The following is a 12,010-nucleotide window of genomic DNA, read 5'->3' on the forward strand; positions in this document are numbered from 1 at the left end:
CTGAAGCCCAGATTTTTAAAGAATGTGTATAACCTGTCAAGTTTCTCTGCATTTTTTGCTGTTTCTCTACCAAAATGCACACAATATTTACAGTAGGCTCCATCAAACATTGCAAAGACAAAATAAGTTTCCTTTTATAACATTTTACAGCTGTATTTCATCTTGTGCCATGATGGCTAGCTGGAACCCTGCTACAGCAGGGTGATCCTGGCTTCATACCCTGATGGCTGTATTTATTTATTTATTTTTTTTTTTTTTGGGAGGGCAACATTCTTTCCCTGCACTACTCTCCCTGAAAAATAAATACATACAAAAATTAATACTTAAACACATTGCCATAAGATTTGCAGTCTGTATTTTATTTTAAAATAATAATAAAATATTGTACAGATAATCTCATATATAAGCATTTCATTTCTATCATTATAAACGTATTTGTCAATCTTCATGTTTTAATAGTTTCACAAATCAGTGGAAAAATTAATATAGCATTTTAAATCTAAAAAATATGTAACTATGGTGAATGGCAAACTATGTTAACAACACTAAAATTGAAGGAAAACTATCATTACATTTTTTGCCAGGGAAAGTTTGTCTTGAAATGCATCTAAACAATAAACCTTGTTTATTTTAAACATATTCCCAACAAGTACACGCCTGACCATAAAGTAGACTCAGAAATACTTTTATAAATTACACATCATGATTGTAACTTTACTAGATTGCTGCATTTAAATGTCAGGTTCAAAGCAGTTATTTGCTCATTTACAAAAAACGTAAATAATACCTTAAGTTTAAAAGATTAGTCTGTGCCTTGCCAGAGGCCCTCTTGGCAGCCATTTCTGGGTTTCTTTGTAACCAACAGAAGATCAGCTTTTTCCACAGCGAGCCAATCAGAAGTGATAGGGGTGGGACATAAACACTTTTTAAAATGTTTGTGTGTAGGTGCTAGACTTCCACAATTCAGTTTTCAGAAATTTACGTGGCTCTCTAGAAATAGTGTTTTTCTACCAACAGAACGAACAAAGGAAAAATATAAAAATAAAAACTATTTGTCCAAATGGAAAACTTGTTGTCCCTCATGCAAATCTTGTTGTCCTGGGCGTCGGGCAATATGAATTACACACCCCTGAGGCATGCAAGTTGGTTATGATCAGTTCAGTTTTTGTTGCTGTTTTTTGATGTCCAATTGGTTTTTAGTGAAACCAAAAGTTTAAAACCAAAAAACTGAACTGCATTTGTGCAGCCAAGGGAATGGGACATACCATTATATACACGTCATGTTTTTGAACTGTGACAGATAAACTGGTGTTGATGGCTGTGTAATGCTGGCTCCAGGGATCAGCTTATTTTGCCTCCCCAGTGCATCACACACAACGGCTGCGATGCTGGCTCCAGGGATCAACCACAGTGCGGTCTTCCCAGCGCATCAGCATGACAACCGTTTGGATTGAGCTAAGTATGGTACATCTCTGGGGTCTTCAAGTGGGCACCTTCCATCCTCTGTGTTTCGTCGACTAGCCCACAACACCTCAAGAGGGCTCGACGGTGATTCTGGCGTCCCAGCGTTCAACTCTACCCAGCTTACTTACCCGTATATCAGCATTTCTTTCTATTGTGCTGAGGTCCCCAACCAGAATCTTTCCGTCTCAACCACAGCCATTTGTTGCTCCTCTCTGCTTCAGATAAGTTCTTCACTGTGCGACGCAACTCTTGGCCACTGAATCTGATGTCTCTGAGAAACTGGGTTGTAGAGTGTGCCACAAATCCTCGACAACCCACCTCCACTGGGTAAACCCGGACTCTCCATCCTCCCTGTTCTGCTTCAGCGGCTAGTTGAGCGTACCGAAGTTTCTTCCTCTCATATGCCTCATCTACAGCATCCTCCCATGGCACTGTTAACTCTACCAGGTGAACAAGGCGTGCTGATCCAGACCACAAGACAATATCAGGTCGAAGGTTAGTGGTGGCAATCTCAGATGGAAAAATAAACCATTGACCAAAATCTGGCAGCTTTTTCCAGTCTCTTGCAGCTTCCAGTTGTCCTGGGCGAGGCTTGGTTTTAACACCTTTTCTTGGCAGTTGCTCTCCTGGGCGAAGGAATGTTGTCTTTTGTGCGTAATGTTTTGATGGAACTGTTGGCAACTTATTGGTCACATTACGCTTGTCTTCCAATGCTAAGGCCAAACATCGCAGCACCTGGTCATGGCACCTGCACCATGTGCCTTAATGTTACAGGTGATGAACACAAAGGACATGAGGGATCCTCTCCTATCCAAAGGTTTAGGTTCTGTGGTGATGGGAGAACATCATATGTTGACCTGATGAGGAAACTGATCTTGCTGTGTTCCATTGACCATAGGTCTTCCCAACCGATCTTGCGTTCCCCACTCTCCCATCTCATCCTTTCTCCCTGCTTGGCCTGGGAAATGGCCTTTACGCACCTCATCCTCTCCTCCTGCTTTTGCACCTCGTTGACTGCCAGCTTCCTTCGTTGAGCTGGAGCTGCCTTCTGCCATGTAGGAGGAGCTGAACTGAGACCAAGACCCCCTCTTCTATGCTGAACTTGCCCCATGATATCACCGATTCGAAGGGCAGACTTTGCATCTTCCACATCTTTCTTTGCCGCCCACTTTCTTCCAGTTTTCAACACAGGTGCTGCCTCCCTTACGCATTTGTCTCGTGACGCTACTAATGTCATTTCCATTTGGACCTTGGCGCACCATGGCTTGAATTGCATTCATGCCCATTCAATGTTATTGTTTAATTTGCCCAATAACCATTTAGTGCAGGCTACTGTTGTAGTCATGGTTTTCATGCCATCCATTTATGCTCAAATTGGTGGTAGTTGCATTCCAGAAGCCAAGCGCTCTCTTCCCACTAACCATTTTGATACCCTAATAATTACTTCCATTGCCATAGTAAAAGCCAGTGGAGAAATGGTGCATCCTGCCATTATTCCAACTTCTAGGCATTGCCATGTAGTGCTGAATAATGAAATTGCAAATCTCCAAAGTAGGCTTTTACTAAATTTGTTATTGTCATCAATACACTGAAAAAATCAAATGCTGCCCAAGTAAGTTCATGTGGCACTGAACCATATGCATTAGCCAAATCCAGGAATGTCACATGGAGCTCCTTCCTCTCCTTTTTACTTGATTGAATTTGTTGCTAGATCACATTGATGTGTTCTAAGCATCATGGGAAACCTGGAATGCCTGCTTTTTCTACTGAAGTGTTAATGAAGCAGTTCTTTATAGGTAAGTTGACAAACTCGGAGCAATAATGCTGAAGAAAATCTTGCCTTCTACGTTTAATAGGGAAATAGGGTGAAACTGACTGATGCTTGTAGAATCTTTTTCTTTTGGTATAAAGACTCCACCTGCTTGACGCCATGCTCTTGATACAACCTGTTTTTCCCATGTCACTTTCATCAATTTCCGCAGGATTCGTAGAACTCCTGAAGCACTCTTGTACACTCTGTATGGAACTCCATTAGGCCCTGGAGATGATGATATCCTTGCTTTTTTCACAGCTTGCTCTGCTTCTTTCCACTTTAGGTGCACAGTCCTCCATTTGGTATTCTGGTGGAACTGACATAGGCTCCTGCTTTTTTGAATCTGTATGTGTTTCCTCCAAATATCTCTCCAGCTCAACCTTAGATGCTTTTAGTGTGCCATTCTTCTCACTGGTGAATAACTTCTTTACAAATTTGAATGGGTCTTTATAGAAGATAGTTCTCGCATGCTCCTTCTTTTTGCAGCATTTCCGTAGGTGCTCAGCTCTGCGCAGTGTTGCAAGCTTATCTTTTATGACCCTTTGTTCAATCTCCTGCTGCCGTCTACTTTCCAGGAATAGTTTGTACTTTTTCCTTCCTTTTTTCAACTCCAAACCTCTCGCTTCCATATGCATAGATTATGTCCCCAAATTTATCCAGCTTCTTTTCAACTGTTCCACTTAACCTTTCCAACGCAAAACAGAGATCAGTGTTTACTGTGGCCCACGCAGTTTTCTCACAAGCTCTTGGCCATTTAACTCCAGGCTTGTGCCTGTTGAGGTTCTTTTCTCTCTTATGCTGGTTTGTCTGGCCGGGTTCACAAGGATCATTAGGTTCATCACTAGCTGTATACGTGCAAGTCCTCCTCACGTCTATGAAGGGGTGCTGATATCCGGCGAACTGTGGTTTGCTTCCTGTCGCCGTTGTCGCCTTGTTCCAGCCTCAGACACAAACCTCGAGTTCCATGTCTTTGCTAACTGCAGATCTTGAACTAGCTTTTGTGAAGTACTCTCCATTCTCGTATCCATTTCCGTTCCTAAGTCGTTAACAGTGTTGTCCAACGTTGAGTCATCTTCCAGGGGTATTTTTCTTTTTAATTTCTTAGGAACCTTGGGCGGGTGTCTCCAGCATCCTGTAAACAAAGAGCTGGATACTGCCAACAAGGGTAGCTAACACTTGCCCGCCCCAATGGGGTCTCTTTCCTCCTGTCAGCTGTCTCTCCATGCTGTCACAAGGTCTTTCTCTTGTTGCCAGCTGCACTATTCACAGCAGTAACTGGACGTATCCAGATCTTCATGATTTCCATTACATGAGAGTAGATGTTAAAACTTCATGCTGATTTGAAATCTGCTTTCGCCAAGATAAGTACCAACTAAGACGTAGCTTTACAGTAAACTAATGTGATCCATCTGCGTCTCCATCCATTTGCGTTTCCTTCCATCTGATGATGTAGATATCCTTCTGCGTGGTGTTGATGGCTGAAGTGTAATGCTGGCTCCAGGGATCAGCTTATTTTGCCTCCCCAGCACATCAGCCCACACAACGGTTGCGATGCTGGCTCCTGGGATCAACCACAGTGCGGTCTCCCCAGCACATCAGCATGACAACCGTTTGAATTGAGCGAAGTATCATTTTTTTATTTACTTATTTTTTTTAATCGCTCTTCCTGCAGGGATTTAGAGGACAGATCTCAAACCCCAGTGCACTAGAGCGGACATTTTGAAAACAGCTTTGAAACAGACTTTAAAGTTATATGTGTAAAAAGTTGTCAGGATGTTGTCAGAAACATTATCGGTACATTATTCAAACAGTTGTAGTAACACATGTGTATGTATTATTTAATACATAATACGTTATTTAATTTGTATTGGGTTTACACAGAATAATTTAAGACTCAACAATAATTATTATTATTATTATTATTTTTATTATTATTATTATTATTTTTACTCAAAAACTTCCAGCATCAGCTTTTCACTTCTTAGGATGCATTTTTAATAGGGGTGGGAATTTCGAATAATAAGATATTCAAGTATACTAAGACTAACAATTTTGAATACCCTAATATGCAACCTTTAATTACTCATAACAGTAACAGGTCCTTAGAACATATTAGCAGCAATCACACTTACAAGGATGCATTAGATAAACAGTAACAGCGAAGAAACATCTAGGCATCTAATGTATTGAAAGTAACAAATTATTTAAATTGTAAGAAATAAGAATACACAGCAGAAGGGTTTTAACTATGAAATGCAAAACTTTATAAAAAAAAAAACTTTCAACTGCATTTAACACCCTTTTGATAAGTCTTATAAAACACACAACACAATTGCTTACTAACAAAACACAACACAATGTTTGCTCAGTAACTGCTGTAAAATATAACATAAAAACGAGATGTACCGTACCCGTACTTGCTGATTCCAAGTACGGGTCCAGAATCTAGACGATATCAGTAGGAGACTGATAGTAGCAGAATTCAAACAACAAAGGCTTAACGTTGCCTGGGTAGTTTCCAGTCAAAATCCAAATCAGTTAACTTTTAACAAAACAAACCAAAAAAAATAGCCTTTTTTTTTTTTCTTTAGCCTGAGACGCATCACACTGCTGACCACTGCGCACAGTAACAGATGCAATGCTTGTTTGTTTTTTGCCACATTCTGTGTTTTGTTCCAAAGTAGCAGATGGGTGTTTGCATTTTAGATGATTGAGCATTTAACTTGTTGATTTATGATACAAAATACTTATGCTGCAGATATTGCATTGCACGTGGTCTTATTTAACTTTTCAAAATACTTCCACATGTTGCTTTTTTTAAATTTATTTATTTTTTTAAGATGCCATTTTCACTGCTTATGTACTCCCTTAGCCAATAGCTGAGCTACGTAATGAAGTGTGCCCGCCTCCATGTCTATTATCAATGTGAGAATTGTAGTGGCTGATCAGAAATGAACGAGTATTCTAAACTTGATCAATATATTAGAGTAGTAATTTTATTTAGAATACTTAATTCCTCGAATATTCAGACTCGCCCCTAGTTTAACAAAAGTTTTAAGTTAAGGTATGCAGGCTGAGTGTCTGTATATGCTTGCTAGTACTAGCACCAGAACCAGCACCTTTCACCAACAAACCTGAAAAGAAAACAGACCTAGACATCTGAAGACCCAAACTAAATATTAAAGCTGTGGTTATTTCTACTGAGCCCTGCCAAAATCAATCAGATAAGTCTTTTCGTAGTTTTTGATTTATGTTGCCATATTAAAATTATCAAGGGAAGTTAATATGAAGTACTGTTTGCATGCAGCAAAGTGTGTGATGAGCTCTTGAAAATGCCACCAGCTTAGTGCTGAAACTGCCAACGCTATTTCATTGTACAATAAATATGGTATCGGTTTCGGTTTGGGTTTATTTTTTTTTCCTTATCGTTCAGTTTGGAATTTTATACAAATGTTGGTTTTGGTTTGGTTCTGGTTTTGGAAAATCTGTTGCATCCTTAAAACAAACCCAGACGAATGGGCTTGTATACTTTCTTATTGTTACCTCACCATCAATGTGTTAGAAATGATGGTTAAAAAACACGCAGTGCAAAGGTTACAGTATGGAAGCCCTGAAAAAAATATTCCAATTCCAATTATATAAATTATGGTTTTCTACCAGCTAATTTTCTGCATGACCTCCGTGAGGCCAGATTATCCCTCTGCGGTTGGAACACAAAATGAGTTGGGTTGTTTTTTTAATAGTTGTTTCTTTGCACAAAACAAGCAGCTAACATGGACAGAGCACTGGTCACAGCAAATCTGAGTGTACTGGCATGCGATACATTATTGTTGTGCAATGAACACTTTCAGGAATACTGTTTGATGGGAGATAGAGACCTTCAATCCATAAGGACAGGAAACCAGAAGGCTGATGTTGCCCCCAAAGGAGAGACAGACACAGAAGACCCTGGGCTCCCCAACGCCCACTGTGCTAGTAGCTTTAATGAGAAAGACAGTGCAAGGGTAATTTCATTTTATAAATGTGCCCACTCCCTGATAAAATCATAAATGATTTGAATACCCTTTCTGTTTCAATCACTAAAAAGGTTTAGGGCCTCATTCACTAAACTGCGGTAAATGACCATAATTACCATGTGGCAGGGGGAAGCCACGCAGTGAGCAGAAATGAGCCAGCGGTAGCTCTGTTCACTAAGCTAATTATATGCACAAATAAAGCACGCTAAATGATTAATTTGCAAGTTGTCACAACGTGCTGAATTCAGCACGGAGAATTCAACATGAAGAATTTTGCATGGGGTTTACACACACTGTCTTATAGTGTGTGTGTGTGTCTATATATATATATATATATATATATATATATATATATATATATATATACAGACGTGCTCAAATTTGTTGGTACCCCTTTACAAAAAACGAAGAATGCACAATTTTCTCTGAAATAACTTGAAACTGACAAAAGTAATTGGCATCCACCATTGTTTATTCCATATTTAATAGAAATCAGACTTTGCTTTTGATTTTTTATTCAACATAATATTGTAAATAATAAAACAAATGAAAATGGCATGGACAAAAATGATGGGACCGCTAACCTAATATTTTGTTGCACAACCTTTAGAGGCAATCACTGCAATCAAACGTTTTCTGTAGCTCTCAATGAGACTTCTGCACCTGCTAACAGGTAGTTTGGCCCACTCTTCCTGAGCAAACTGCTCCAGCTGTCTCAGGTTTGATGGGTGCCTTCTCCAGACTGCAAGTTTCAGCTCTTTCCATAGATGTTCGATATGATTCAGATCAGGACTCATAGAAGGCCACTTCAGAATAGTCCAATGTTTTGTCCATTCTTGGGTGCTTTTAGCTGTGTGTTTTGGGTCATTATCCTGTTGGGTCATTATCCTGTTGGAGGACCCATGACCTGCGACTGAGACAGAGCTTTCTGACACTGGGCAGTATGTTTCGCTCCAGAATGCCTTGATAGTCTTGAGATTTCATTGTGCCCTGCACAGATTCAAGGCACCCTGTGCCAGACGCAGCAAAGCAGCCCCAAAACATAACCGAGCCTCTTCCATGTTTCACTGTAGGTATAGTGTTCTTTTCTTTGAAAGCTTCATTTTTTCATCTGTGAACATAGAGCTGATGTGACTTGCCAAAAAGCTCCAGTTTTGACTCATCTGTCCAAAGGACATTCTCCCGGAAGGATTGTGGCTTGTCAATATGCATTTTAGCAAATTCCAGTCTGGCTTTTTTATGTTTTTCTTTCAAAAGTGGAGTCCTCCTGGGTCTTCTTCCATGGAGCCCACTTTCGCTCAAAAAGCGACGGATGGTGCGATCAGAAACTGACGTACCTTCACCTTGGAGTTCAGCTTGTATCTCTTTGGCAGTTATCCTTGGTTCTTTTTCTACCATTCGCACTATCCTTCTGTTCAATCTGGGGTCGATTTTCCTCTTGCGGCTGTGCCCAGGGAGGTTGGCTACAGTTCCATGGACCTTAAACTTCTTAATAATATTTGCAACTGTTGTCACAGGAACATCAAGCTGCTTGGAGATGGTCTTGTAGCCTTTACCTTTACCATGCTTGTCTATTATTTTCTTTCTGATCTCCTCAGACAACTCTCTCCTTTGCTTTCTCTGGTCCATGTTCAGTGTGGTGCACACAATGATACCAAACAGCACAGTGACTACTTTTCTCCATTTAAATAGGCTGAATGACTGATTACAAGATTGGAGACATGTGTGATACTAATTAAAGAAACTAATTAGTTTGAAATATCACTATGATCCAATTATATTTTATCTTTTCTAAGGGGTACCAACAAATGTGTCCAGGCCATTTTAGAATATCTTTGTAGAATAAACAATAATTCATCTCTTTTCACAGCTTCTTTGCTTTATTCTATGACATACCAAAGGCATGCAAGTATACATGATAAAATAGCTTTTAATTTCATCACTTTTCAGGAGGAATGAAGCATTATTTCAATGAGCTGTAGGGGTACCAACAAATTTGAGCATGTCTGTGTATATATATATATATATATATATATATATATATATATATATGGCACTCGAAAGAAAAGGTAAGTACGGTTCTGAGTTTGTCACAATGACAGCAACCAAGGAGGACAGAGTGAGGAATTTAAAGTTTACAGACCAGGAGCTAAATGTATTGGCAGAAGTGGTGGTGGGTAATTATGAAAGGCTTTTTGGTGCTGAATCAGCGAGAACATTAACTTCAATTAAACATTAAGGACAAAATAAATGTGCTCTGTAGGAGAAGGGCGGGGGTCTTGTCCCAAATCGCAGCATCATGCGAGACAGTCAAAGCAGAGAAAGTAATTGTTAATGAAACATTTATGTTTAACTCTGCAAATCAAATAAATATTTGTTTGTTCAACTTGATCTCCCTCTGATTTATTTTTTTATAGTAATCAAAAGTCAGCAAAGCACTCGCTCAGTCTATTAGTAGTTCACTATCTACATTTCAAAAGGTGTTTGGCGAAACGTCACATATTTAACATTAGATGCCGTTTGATTACTTATGTTTATGACTGCACCTCAACTCTCACTCTGTACATTTATTTTTTGGACATTTACAGTTTCTTTTGTATATTTTAAGCATAGCCTACTTAAATATCACAAGTACATAGTGACTATAAATATATTAACATAGACAAAAGTGTTGCATGTACACCTGCCTCGTAATCTTCATATATCCCAGACTGTCTGAGGATGTACGAGTACATTGGAACATTGTAACACGAGTTGCTATTAAAACAATCCTTAAAAATGAAACAAACTTTTGCTGGGAACAAGAGTCATTTAAAATGGACTGTATAGGCTGCAAAAAAAGCAACAAGCAGACAAAACAGATTTTTTAAAAACAACCTTGAATGACATATTCAGCAACATTTTTGAGTTTTGTAAACCTTTAAAAATTATGTTGAGATACATCAATTATAATGACTGTGTAATTCTGTGGCAAAGTGGTTGATTGTGAACAGGTGCAGAGGTGATGCAGTGCAGGAATAACACAGACAGGGATTGTAATCCGGTATGGAAAAGGAGTATTTTATTTTTATAATCCAGATCTGGTGACCAAAACAGTGATCCCCGGCAATACACAGCAATGTGTAATGCATGGGGTTAAATAATAACAGGTTGCAGTCCCAAACAATAAACACAGGTATCTCTCCCACAATATACATACACGGTCACCAGTCCTGGGTGCGTGCTGTAGTGCTCGTGGTGGGTGATACAGTTTAATGAGTGACAAGAGTGCAGTGCTGTTCCAGGTTTTTATGCTGGCCCTTAGCGAACGTGTTAGCTGTCTATAAAACACAAGTAACAATTATAGATAAGACAAATAAATACTCACAATATTTTATAAAATGCTGCACAGGTACTTTTGGGTTATGTTTCCGTAACCAAAGCGAAGATGTAGATTGCGATTCTCCATCCCCTTTTTATGCTAGCACGCATGACCCCTTGGTAAACGACTGCAGCTGTCTTTACTATCTGCAGCTGCTACGTTGTTTCCCTTCCAGGTCAATACGTTCGTGCAACTGAGTCTCTCCTTCTTCCAGACTGACAGACTTCCCGGCCTGGGGAAAGAACTGTCAGGCCAGCCCGTCCAAAGAACTCTACTTTCGCTGCTTAGCGCCCTCACAGGTCAGGAGGGAGATTTACAACCAAAACTCATAGTATTTCTGTCACAAATTCCCATTGACTATTTTGCTGCTTTTAATCCCAAAATAAACTCATCAGTGTTCTTGTCGCAGACTCAGAATCGTTCATTTTTACATTTAAATATTCTTCATATGCTGCATACAGATACTCTCGTCTGAGTGTGTCACTGTTAGGCACGGCTCCACAATTCAGGATTTTTTTCATTGAAAATAATTGGTAATATTTCATTGACCAGCCGTTGTATCGGTATGTTCGCTGCACTAAAGGCTTCCACTAATTCAAACGTGTTGACATAACATGTTGCTCCACTTTCTGTGCTCTTTTTAAACAATCCTGTGATTGTGACCTGCTTGCTCGATAATTGTTTAGCCTGAACTGCAAGTTTGTTTTTCTTGTTTCTGTGTACCGCGCTGTCAAGATGTATGTCAATAGTACCTTTTCTCAGATGATCCAAAGACACGTTACAAGTTGAGCAAAACAGATTCCCACCATCTGCATGCAACTCCCCTTTTCGTAGCTCTGAACGCGATCTTCTGTTGAAACGAATTTAGCTTTTTTTGATTTGTCAGCTGTCTACATTTTTAATGTTAATCATACACTGCAAACTAATAAACCAACAGTATCTAAACAACCATTTTAAGCTTCCTGCCTCTGACTCGAAGGATACGTAATTGTACAGTATGAGGAATTCACCAATCATGAAGCCGGCATTTGTTTGACCCTGTTGCCCTAGTAACCAAACGCATGGCATTGAGCCGGACCGTATACAGCTACTGTAGCGCTGCTGAAGTGAACAGGGGAGGTGAAGAGTAATGGAAAATACTGAAAGGAAAATAAAATGCATATTTTTCATGGTAGGCAGTCAAATACACGATTTCTGTGACATTCGTGATATTGTGAATTTTCCGGGGCCCTACATATAAGGCTAGTATGATCTGTGCTCAGTCTGTATTATTACCTCCTCCTCACACAGCCCTGGTAACGTCTGCCTGGTCCAAAATATTCTCTCCCTGACTCTTGTTCTCGCTCTCCTGTGCAG

The 12,010-nt window shown here is 39.6% G+C and overlaps 1 protein-coding gene across 3 annotated transcripts in view; it reads left to right on the plus strand.

Annotated features, from left to right (window-relative positions):
- LOC117410466 (ERO1-like protein beta) overlaps positions 1 to 12,010 on the plus strand; it is a 53,325-nt gene that overhangs the window by 17,114 nt on the left and 24,201 nt on the right. For 2 of the 3 annotated variants that reach the window (XM_059025428.1, XM_059025429.1), the window contains exon 5: positions 7,129 to 7,281. The exons of the other annotated variant lie outside the window; for it this stretch is intronic. In XM_059025428.1, coding sequence (XP_058881411.1) covers positions 7,129 to 7,281 — 153 coding nt within the window. The remainder of the gene's footprint in view (positions 1 to 7,128; positions 7,282 to 12,010) is intronic. 3 annotated transcript variants of the gene reach the window in all.

This window comes from Acipenser ruthenus, chromosome 6 (genome assembly GCF_902713425.1).
Source record: "Acipenser ruthenus chromosome 6, fAciRut3.2 maternal haplotype, whole genome shotgun sequence".
Lineage (NCBI taxonomy): Eukaryota > Metazoa > Chordata > Actinopteri > Acipenseriformes > Acipenseridae > Acipenser > Acipenser ruthenus.